General features: G+C 43.1%; 1 protein-coding gene across 7 annotated transcripts; it reads right to left on the reverse strand.

Annotated features, from left to right (window-relative positions):
• Positions 1-254: 254 nt before the first annotated feature.
• On the reverse strand, positions 255-6,571 carry SMIM43 (small integral membrane protein 43). Of its 7 annotated transcripts, none has more exons than XM_073891215.1 (7): positions 6,198-6,571; positions 5,515-5,553; positions 5,103-5,270; positions 4,562-4,684; positions 3,982-4,046; positions 2,794-2,951; positions 255-1,133 (listed from the first exon to the last, which is right to left on the reverse strand). In XM_073891215.1, exon 1 carries the CDS (start codon positions 6,390-6,392, stop codon positions 6,201-6,203), a length of 192 nt encoding a protein of 63 aa, XP_073747316.1. In that variant the 5' UTR covers positions 6,393-6,571; the 3' UTR covers positions 255-1,133; positions 2,794-2,951; positions 3,982-4,046; positions 4,562-4,684; positions 5,103-5,270; positions 5,515-5,553; positions 6,198-6,200. The 7 variants fall into 7 exon arrangements, 6 of the variants coding, with proteins under 6 accessions (XP_073747316.1, XP_073747311.1, XP_073747312.1 ...); XM_073891210.1 differs by having other exon boundaries at positions 255-1,744; XM_073891211.1 differs by lacking the exon at positions 3,982-4,046 and having other exon boundaries at positions 255-1,744.
• Between the last annotated feature and the right edge of the window lie 4,968 nt (positions 6,572-11,539).

Below are 11,539 nucleotides of genomic sequence, written 5' to 3' on the forward strand. Positions count from 1 at the left end.
CCTGCATTTGAGTCCCACATCAGGCTCCCTGCTTAGCAAGGAGTGTGCTTCTCCCTCTCCCTCTGCCCCTCCCCCCTGCTCCTGCTCTCTCTTGCTCTCTCTCTCTCAAATAAATAAATAAAATCTTTAAAAATAAATAAATAAATAATAAATATTTCCTTCTATCCATTAACCTTGTCCTAATTAACTCTTTAAAAATTATGGGTAAGAATAATTCACACACACAAAAAACTGAGTTACATATAATTATTTTATTTCACAGCCTTTTAAAAAATATAAACCACTAAGTATTTTGAAAAACACACGTGGAATAATCACTTAGCAGCCACAATATTACAAAAGTAAACCAGAACGAATTGCACAACAGAACAAAATGATTCCTGCTGACTCACTCCGACTAGGAATGCATAATGTTCACTAGGAATGGTAAGTGGACCAGCACCACCGCCATTTCTCCACCATCAATTATCACAAACATCAATCACAGGACCCATTCTCAGGGGATCATTCCATTTATACAGAAATCCATACAGTGTATAGATGTCAAGTTAACATCTTGACTTTAGTTCTAGGATACTCTTTTTCCTTTTCTCTGGGACACAAGTTCAATGGCAAGGTGGAATAGTGAAGACGATGGAACACCAAGCACATGACTGGCTCAAACCCCTCCCAGGCAGTTGGAAAACGCAAGAAAAAGAAAATTGTATACTGTGCTGTACAATACAACAGCCACTAGCCACATATGGCTATTTACATTTTAATTATTTAAAATTAAATAAAATTAAAATTTATTTCCTCAGTCACACTAGCCACATTTCAAGTGTTCACTAGTCACACATGGCTAGTGGCTACCATATTGGACAGTGCAAATATAGAACATTTCTGTCATCACAGAAAGTTCTTTTGGACAGCCCTGGATGTGGGAAGTGTTTCTTCTTCCTTTGCTTAGGCAGGATGTAGGCTGATTATGGAAGCAGCTTTGAGAAGCAAGTCTTCTCCCAGGATATTCCTAGATGGGTGGTGGTGTCACAGAAGTGAGTAAAGTAGCCTTTCTTTACATAGATTACTTTTTCCTAGGTATGGACGGGATGATCCTTTTCTGGGGATCAAACAAACTAAACTCCACCAAAAATCTATAAGGAAAATTAGAGATACATGAAGCAGATGGGAAAGCGGCAAGGTACAGCCTTCTTTATCCTGTTCCAAACTTCCATAGACTATGTCCTCCAAGGAAGTGTAAGGTTCCCAGGGTCCTCCTCTAGAAAATCCTGATGTGGGGCAAGCATATCGGCTGACTGCGAAAGCCAGTTCTGGCAGGTGTTTCAAGAAAAAACCTAGGATATCTTCACTCTGCTCACTCTCTGGGCAGAGCAGTGTTGCTTGGAGTACTATTAGTTGTGAAGGAGTTACAATTTTGATCTGTTTCAATCATTATGCTCCTTGACAACTGTATTTTGTAACCAGGGCACAGACTGCTAGTTTGTTCCCCAAAGATCCACCATCATCTTTTTTCCTTAGATTTCCTCAGATTTTTGTGTTGAAGGCAATCATCTGTCCAACTACAAAAACTACGTTTCTCATGCAACCTCGCAGATATGACACAGTCTGGCCAATGAGATGTAAGTAAAAGTTGTTGGGCTTCTGAGAAAGCTCTTTAAAAGGAAGCAGAATCAAAATGGTGTGCCCTGTTTTCCCTTTCAGCTTCCTTCATCTTCTTGGGGAGCTGCAGCAACCATCTTGGAACCTAAGGGAAAAGCCAAGGAAACCTCAGGGGCTACCTTGACCCTGACATCTGTGAGCTGCTGAACCAACACCAGCAATAGTTTACCCCTAACCTCCTTGTCACATGAGAACAAAACAAAGCTCCTACTTTGTTTAAGCTACTGTTCGGTCCAGTAACTTCCTACTCTATTACTGAGGTAGCCATTCATCTTGATTCCCAATAGGAAAGCAAGATTTCCATCTTACTGTAAAAACACTTGCCTGAAGAATCATATATATTCAATAAAGTTCAAGTAATTTCATAGAGTCATACTAATAAAACAAAAGTATAAAAATTTTAACTTCAACCTACCCATGTCTACACAGTGCAACAGTGGGAGAAATGATTACGTTTATTACATAAAATAGCTGCTATTAAGGAAAACAAGAGGATTTTTAGCTTACTTCATCAGGAAGTTTTTTCTGAATGCCTATTATGTTCTCACTATTGTTCTAAGCACAGGCCTGCCCTGATTGCCCACATTCCTATGGAGTAAGATGCTAACTACTCAGATAATTAATCAGATCACTATTTAATCTATAATCTTATTTTGTGTGGACAAAGTAAGAAATGTAGTGTTGAGAATTGATTTCACTGATTCAACCCCCCCGCCAAATTAACTTCAGAGATCTGCAACTCAGTTTTTAGCTTTCCCTTGTATGTGACACAGACACCTGACAGTGATTTCCTAATGATACCAGAGTTTTCCTTGTGATTTTAGCTTAAATAAGCACAACTACCTCAAAGTAGCTATAAAAATTAAAACCAAAGTACAGTACTCTGTACATATTTTCTATGTACTGTATTAGTACCACTAGCATTCTAAAAGTCCCTAAATTAGTAGGTATGAGTTAGAAAAAGTAAACATTTCCCCCTATCCTAAATGGTTTAACTATTTACAATGTTAAAATGTTGGGCCATTAAAAAAAATGAACTCTTTCGCACTTATTTTGACACTATAAACAGAATTGGAAATATAAAAGATAAAATATATAAGCTATAAACGGGGCTATTGCATCTATTTTACTCACCTCGTTCCAAGTTTCCACCCCCGCGAATGAACCAAAAACAAATCCTGGCACCTTGTCATTCCCAGAAAAGCCAGTGCATGGCACACTCTGGGTAAATTTTATCTCTTCTTCTGTGGAACTGCACCAGATGGCATCAGTCCTGCATCTACAGCTGTGCCCTAAAATTGAAGTTCAGACATAGGAATCTACTTTATTAGACATTTCAGATTTTGCAGGTGTGTGATGTTGTTCTCATTCAACTGAACATGGTTCTCTTTCCAAGTGGAACCACTGATTCATTGCACTTACAGGTTTGGAAATCAGCGAGACAATCAAGATTATCCTAATAAGATTTAAAGTCATTTCAAATAACCGAAATTTAGAGACAACACTGAAATAAGAACACTTGAAATAAAATACTAATATTTCCTAATAATTGATTTATGGCCTATTTCCTCATGACATAAGACACTCAACTAGGCTTCTAGCATCACTGAAGAATCACTAAAAACCTTTTATTGAAAATAGAAGATAAGAATCTTCTATAATCAAATTATATGATCAGCAGTTATTTTAAATGTTCCTGACTTTTCAAATGTTTTCATGTCTAGCCCACATGCATACCATCTTCAGAAATAGACTTCATTTAGTGATAGTCAGGATCAGAATGTGGTCAGTGGATAGAACAGCCAACATGAACAAACTGGGAACTTAGACCCTGGTGGGTGTCAGAGCATTAGATCAAGAACATACCAGTAGCAAAAAAAAAAAAACAAAAAAAACAAAAGTGAGTTCAAAAGTAGTTCTTATTTGGAAGACTGGTCTTTGCTGAGTTTTGGAAAAATGAGGATTGAATAAACAATAGAAAAAGGCAGCTCATGTACGGGGTGTCCCAGTTTCAAAAGCAGAGTGCCTAACCAAGCAAGGGCAAGGCAGAAGATCAACAGCAGCACGTTCTGAGAGCAAATGTGAGGGACCTTAATTTCCAGAGTTTAGGGCCAAGTTTCAAGGAGAGATTAAATAACAGGAATAAATATTCATTTTTTTGGCCTAGACAAATGGGAACTTAGTAACTAATAATTAGATTACAAGGAGGTTATAAAATGGCATGGGCACAAGATAGAAAAGTAACCACCCTTTCACAGGGAGCAGAGTCAGTAGAACCACCCAGAGCTTGGCTTCATACAGGGACGGCAGCAAACTACTCACCCTGAGTTCTCTAGTCTCCTCTCTAGAAGAGTCAGGAGGGTTTAAACCTCTGGACACCAGAGGCACTGCTGGGAAGATTAAAGGATTACAAACTCAAGAAGTCACGGAGGTGTTTAAAATAATTTGCCTTCTGGTGATTTATAAAGTATGAAGTGATTGTTTTCTACCCTTGTAAAAAAATCATGGCTAATTAACTACTCTCCCCACTCATCTTCAATGTCCATATTAACCATGCAACCCAATAACTAAATGCTACTGCAGGGGTGTCAATCAATTAGAGAACTATTGCTCAAAATACAAGATAGAGTCACTGCAGTTGATTCTGGGATTCAAACTGGAAATTCAAAACAAGTCGTACCATAGCTCTGATAAAGAGAAGTATGGATAGATAAATAGAGATATAGAATTACATATATTTATATAGAGAGAATTACATATGTATTTCTATATGCAGAGAGAGAAATATATATACACACACACTTATACTTCATTTAAAACAGGGCTGTTCTAGAAAAGTGAAATAGAAATGTGGGAAATTATCTGAATGTCTCAGCCAAAAAAAATTTTCCCATTTACCTACATGAGAGTATTTTTTCCTTCCCTAGAGTTGTCAAAATAATTGTCTTCCACGTCACTTTCGTATTATCCACTTAGGCAAAACTTAGTATTTCTTGTTTTTATCCTCTCTACATGGTCCTTGTACCTAAAATTAATAAATATTTTCAATATTCAGTCATGACATGGACAGTTCATCCCACCTTAACGTGACTGAACCCAAATCTTCCCTTACTGAAGCCAAGTATATCTGCATTCCGAATTTCAACTCCAAGACCCCCTGCACTGTTTTCCAGAAGAGCAAAATGATGATTACAATTGTAAACACTCCTCACGTCCCATTCTAATTTCTAGGCTCCTCTGCATAGACACTGATTCTTGCACTTAGTTGAAATCAGTTCGCCTCCTCCAGTTTTAGTAGAAAGTTCATCGGTTCTAAGATCCTAGGTCCTAGGATCCTAAGATCCGTTTCCACGATCTTAACCTCTCACTTTTTTAGGCTCTGGGTCTTCAGAAGTTCAGCTACAACCAGGGACAAAGTGAAATCAAGGGTGGTCCCCGCTTACCATTTGCAGCAAAGGTCCGTCTAGGGTTGTCCCGGTCCTCTCCGTGCGGGGCTGCCCCTTACCAGCTGTAACTGCAGTGGTGGTCTTCAGCGCACCAACCCAGGGCAACAGCTCGGTTCCAGAACTCGAGACGACATAAATCGAGGAAAAAGCATCTGGAAGATGAAACTGTTATTCCCCCAAACTGACAGTGCCTGGAGGGTGCTTAGGGCACATTAATAAGAAGTTTAATGCTGCCCGCCAGTCTTCTGGCAAATGGTCTAATCACGTAAACCTGAAACGACAGCCTTGCTCCTCTTCTTCCTGTTGCCCTACAACGTGTGAACAGTGTACCACTTTCCATCACCCCCAAGGCATCTCCCAAATGACTCGCTAACGCTCACCCTCCCTCCGTTTGAGATTCTAAACCCACCTGGTGTGGCAACTCAGCAGGCATCAATGGGGTCGGTGGCTAGAAGAGGAGTAGGGATTAAGGGGAAGAAGGGCCACTGAATCCTCTCTGGCAGGGTCAGACGAACCCCATTTAGCGTCTGCCAAAGCGCAAAGATATTTAAAGCAGTATTTGGCATACTGTTTCCTCCTGCTTCCTGTCCCAAAGCCCACACTTTCTCAGTAATTTGGACATTAAGGTTGACATTCGATTTGGGATATCAAATTTGTCTTGGAAGTGGTTGGACTGAATTATCTGAATGATTTAGTTTTCCATCCTTTCCGCACAAGCTAAAATGCAGTGGGACTGGGGAGAAGAGCTTGTAGGTGCCCAAAGCCATTCCGGCTCCAACCGCTGAACATCTCTCTTTCTCCATCTCTCACCACCCCGGAAAAGCTGCGGGTCGGTCCCCAAGAGCACAGCGCCAGCCCAGACCCCATACACGCGCCGCGCCTGGCAACCGAGCGTGCTTCGAGCCCAGAACCACCCCGAGGCGGGGAGAAACTCGCCCCTCCGCAGACCCCTTCCACACCCGAACGAACCTGCCGGCGCTACAACCGAGCCTGGCACTGGACCTGGGCGGCCACGCGCACAGGGAATCGAGGTTGAGACCCAGCCCGGCGCCCGCGCAGCTCCGTGCCCTCCCGCTAGTGCCCGCGCCTTACGGGTCACACCGCTTGCTCGCGGGAGAAGCCCCAAGGCTCCCGGTGCACGGAGAGACGCCCGGGCTGGAGCGCCCCGGCCGTGCTGGCCACAGAGTTCTTCAGCTGTTTGATGACCACGAAGAGCAGGAGGAAAAGTAAGAAGAGCAGGAAGAAGAAGAGCGCCAGGTAGAGCAGAAAGTTGAGCTCCCACTCCATGCTGGAGGCGCCGGCGCTCGGTGGCAGTGCGCGCTGGGCGCGGGTAGCGGCCGCGGGGCAAGGTTTGCAGCCGGCTCTCCCACCTCCGGGTCTCCTCCGCCAGCGTACGGGCGCCCCACGTTGGGCGCCTACTCCGCGGTCCGTGCTCGGCCTCCCCCAGCTCGGAGGAAAAGCGCCAAGGAGCTGGTTAATCCCAGCTCCGCCTCTCCCAGCAGGCACAAGAGCCTCCCGCTTCGCTGAGATCCTCTCCTGCGCTCTTGGGGACGTGAGCGGATTTTTCTAGGAGCGAATTTTGCGGGCGGGGACACCAGGAGAAGGGGTCATGGCTCAGTCCCCCAAGGGGTACTGGGGCTGTTGTTTGGCAAGTGATCTTAAGATCTCCACCCCCAACATCCAATGGGTCCCTAGCCCCCTCCCTTCCTAATTAATGTCTTTCATTATTTTCCACTGTCCTGGTTTTCCCAAAGGGGAAAGATGCCATGGCCCAGAAACCCAAAAGAATGAAAGATAACAGTGAAAGTGGGGTCTAGAGGGCTGAGGTGACTTCGCCGTGCCAAAGTGAATTCCACTTCAAGCTGCCTTGCCCTCCAGAGTTGCAAATGCACTCAGTACAGAGTGCTCTTTTCCATGGACAACAGGTCATTTAGGAAAGCATTAAGAACAAAACGCATTTCAAAAGTTATATTGTACAAAGCTTCAGAACCTTGACTTGAAATTGAGTTTCCTTGGTGGAAAGCAAAAACAAAACAACAACAATAAACAATTACTTGAAATGCTCCCTTAAGTCCCCAACACCTCTCTGTATTTAAGATCACGCGCAGCCTATATGGAGCAGCTGCTGTGTAACAAACTGCCCAAAACTTAGTGGCTTAAGACAACACAAACCTTAGTTCTCTCTCATGGTTTGAGACACTCTCACAGAGTCAAGAGTTTGGTAGCACTTAACTCGGTGATTCTGGCCTGGGGTTTCTCATGAGGTTCCAACTGGATGTCAGGCAAGGCCGTAGTCACCTGAAGGTTTGAATGGAACTAGAGAATCCAGTTCCAAGGTGGCTCACTTAGATGGCTGACAAGTGGTGCTGGCTGTTGCAGGGAGGCCTCAGCTCTTTGCCTGGTGGGCTGCTTATGTGTCCTTACAACACTGTGCCGGCTTCCCCCAGAGCCAGTGACCCAAGAGAACATGACAGAAAGTGCAGCGCTCTTCGCAGCTAGCGGAAGAAGTGATAGTATAGCACTACCACAAGTGATAGTGCTGTACTATCACTTCTGCGATGTTCTGTCAGTCCCATGCCGAGCCTTATTCAGTGAAGGAGTCCAAGAACATGAACACCAGGGGTAAGGACGGCCGGGGGCCATCTTGGAGTCTGGCCATCAAAGCTGCTAATGCAACATATTGTCATTGTCCATTCTGTTGGCCTCCAACTTCATTTCATTGTTTATTTGTGAAGAGATGGGAGGGGCCCCCTGGGCTGAATTCCGGGAATAAATAAATGCTGACATACACATCCCAGATTATTTACTGGTCTGCCCATAATAAATAGCTGTTTCAGGGATGGCAAGCGGTTCAAAGAAACAGGATGGTGTGGAAAAAGCTGGGAATTGGAAGTCTCAAGGACCCAAATCTAGTTTCCATTCCACTGGTCAGGGGTCACTTCGGTCCTCTGACTCAGTTCCCTCACCTATAATATACCTTGTGTACATTTTCCCTGGGTTTGTTGTGAGGATCAAAAATGAATGCAATGTTGAATAAGAATGTGTTTTGTTAGGTAAATGTCAGATACTATTTTCAATCTGTTACGGAGGATCCCCAATGTACAAAAATGTACTCTATAAAATGTCCAGGTCCCAGGCCTCTCACCAAGCACTGTACCGTGTAAGAAATCTCTCTCTCAATAACATTATTGATCCATCCTCTAGGCAGTAGTGTGCTGGCTCACAACATTTTTTGAAAACTTTTGCAAGGCATTTGCTAAAATACAGCTATTATGAAAAATTAAATCATGTAGGTTTATAACTAAATAATGTTAACAACAAAGGTAATAAATACTCAAAGCTCACTACTTCCACATTATTTTACTATATTTCATTATTATCTATGCATTTGAGGTTATGTACATCTGTTGTAACTGTATGGCTATATTATATAATTGTATATTGCTGTACCTCTCTTCTCTGTGTTCAGATGTCATGTGGGTAGCCAGGAATTGGCCACGGTAGGAGCCTTTGCCCTTGGAAATGTACAAACGCTACAAATCAGGGCCAGAGTCATTTGTTAAACACTTAACCACCACACCATGCCTCATGGAGCTACTGAGGAAAATTTGAAGTTTTATGTAAGTAAAGCAGAGATTTGTGGGGGTTTTTGTTGTTGTTGTTGTTGTTGTTTTACTACACAGAAACACCACATGTTCCTACTGGTAGAATTCTCCATTTTATCTAATCTTGACAGGAGGACGGATTCCAGTGAGTGCTTTCCACTGCCACCTCCTGCTGTGTAAACCAAAAGGTTCAAATATATCTTTTACCCACTCCTGATACGGTGCAAGAAGAAGGGCAGAAAGAGCCATGCCAGAAACTCGGCCAAATATCCTTGCATCCCAAGACTCTGAAGCTTGGGAGCGGACAGAACAGGAGGAGATGTTTGGAGGTCAGATGCATTCTGGGTAGCAGAGGAGCTCTGAAAGCCAGACCAGTCCCAGGAGTGACCTGGGTTTGGCTCTTGTTGCCTGCCTCTCAAGGCATCCTTGATTCCTGCCCTTTCCCCAGATGTGGCTCTCCTGCCTCTCTTCCATTCTGTGAGCTTCCACTGGTTTTCCAGTACATCTCCTTACTGTAGCAAGGAATGGTGGTTAGTGCCAGCTTGCAGATGCAAATATTGACTGAGAAAGCATTACCTACACACTCTGCACATATAATGCACTCATAATCAATATAAAGTGTGTGGTGGAAAAGACATATGCCGTTTCGCACATTGCCATCCAGATATCCAAGTTATTAAAGGGTGGAGATTGAAGCACAGGGAGGGTAAGTGACGTGCTTAAAGCCACACAGCTAACAAGTGGCAAAACTGGGATGTGAACCCAGGGAGTTTGGCTCCAAAGCCTTCACGCTCAACCCCTATGATGCACTGCCTCACAGGGGAAAGTACCCCTTTCTTGTGTATGGCCATCAAATTAATGACCATATTTTTTTCTTTAGAGTGTCAAACTTAAGGAAAATAAATTTCAAGAAACCCATACCTTCTGCTTACTTACATCTCGGGTCCTTCCTTTGAACTCCTCAATGCCAAAGCTTCAAATGAGTGAGTGTTTGCCTGCAGCTGAGGAGAGAGGCCAACAGGTGAAGGTGTTATGTCACCAAGCTCAACCCCATCTCAGCCCTCCTGACCATAACCGTTTAGATTTTCCATTTATCTGAGCAGCTTAAATAAACTTATAAATATTAACAAATAAATCCTCATAGTCACTCTCAATAGAATTTGTATTTAAAATAATGTTGCTACAACAAAAAATAACTTATGACATTTATTAGATGCTCCCAATGCTTTTTAGCTTCTGATCATATTTACACACCTCATAAGATGGTCTGAATTTCAGTTTCTATTATATAAATGACTCCATAGAAATAAGACACAATATTTCCCTACCTAAATATGCATATTAATGGAAATCCATAGAAAGAAAACCCAAGCATTTTAAAAGGCAGAAAGGACACTTACTTTAGATAAGAGCTTGGCTGGTTCTAGCATCTAAAAAGAAAGCCCTTGTGCACAAACTGGTAAAACAGACGGAGACTATGCCATTACAATCCCATACCACTGCCCACAAAGTTGACCCCATATATGCTTCCACTCAACACGTCGACTACTCACAGTTAGACTTTACGTATCTTTCAGCTCCTCAGTCTGCTCCTCACAAGTCTCAGAGCAACTGGATATTGCCCCTGGGCTGCTCCAGGTCCTGGCCTATGGACAGCTATGGTGTATATATCAGAATAGGGTTCTCTACCCCTTTGCCTGCTCTGTTCCTCCTCACCCCCACCTCTGCTAGGGAGGAATCTTTTATCATAACAAGCATGCAAACTATTTATGAGAAGTGATTAAGGGTAGGAATAGAAGAATTTGTCTTATAAATGTGCTTCTCTAAAGAGTCTAAAGGCCTAAGAAAACACAAAAGGAAGGACAATAAAATTCTACTGTCACCGTCCCTGGGTGAAACCTTCCTGGACTTAACTGTTGGGGGTAACCTGCAGGATGGAAGCAGTTTCCCCAAGGCAAGGGAAGGACAAAACTGGGAGACTAGAGAAAAAGATTTCCAGATATCTTTCTAAGGCTAATTCATTTTGGTCTGAAATGAACCCAAAAGAAATTGGAGAAATATTTTGCGCCATGCTCTGGCCTCAAAATGTGCTGTTGACCATGATTATTAACACAGGGTTGTTAAGTTAACTACACACCTTTCCGGGTGCTCTGGACCTCAAAAACTGGGTTACAGGTAAATGGCTTCTGCTTAGATGGACTCTCCTGTAAAGCACTCATGCATGTGCTGAGGATGAGATCCATTCTCTGTGGAAGTTCCCAGGCCCTAAGAAGCTCTGTCCTAGCTAATCCGGGCCCGAATCACCCAGTGATCCTGGCAATTATTAATGGCCCCAAATATCCCAGCCCATACTATCCATGTTCCTCTGACGCCCCAAATCCCTTGCTTCTTCCCCATACACAAATGTACCACCATGTTCACTTCTAGGCGATATAAACTGGGCTTCCTTGGAATTGCCCCCTTATTACACTCTAAAACTCCTACCACCCTCTGGGTCAGAATTAGAATAGCTATGGGAATGTTTACTGCTGTAGAGGAGCAGAAAAGTGAGTTGTTCTACCTCAGGGAGTCATATTAAGTTAGCCAAGAGTCACTGTAAGACCCCGACAATGGGATTTGCTTTCCACACCCTCACCCCTTTTCCTACTCCATCCCAAAAGAATGACTGTAGCAGTTTTGCAATACTAACTCTTCAAGAAATAAGTAAAATGTAAATGATAAACTGCTTAAATCTCACATAACCATTTAGGAATTCCAGTGGGAAGGAAGAAAGGGAGAGAGGGAGGGAAATCTAAGGAAGAAATTTATTTGAGGGGTATGTGGGAGATC

Source organism: Callorhinus ursinus, unplaced genomic scaffold, assembly GCF_003265705.2.
Source record: "Callorhinus ursinus isolate GAN/ISIS: 27379988/994484 unplaced genomic scaffold, GSC_fseal_2.0 scaffold4, whole genome shotgun sequence".
Classification (NCBI taxonomy): domain Eukaryota; kingdom Metazoa; phylum Chordata; class Mammalia; order Carnivora; family Otariidae; genus Callorhinus; species Callorhinus ursinus.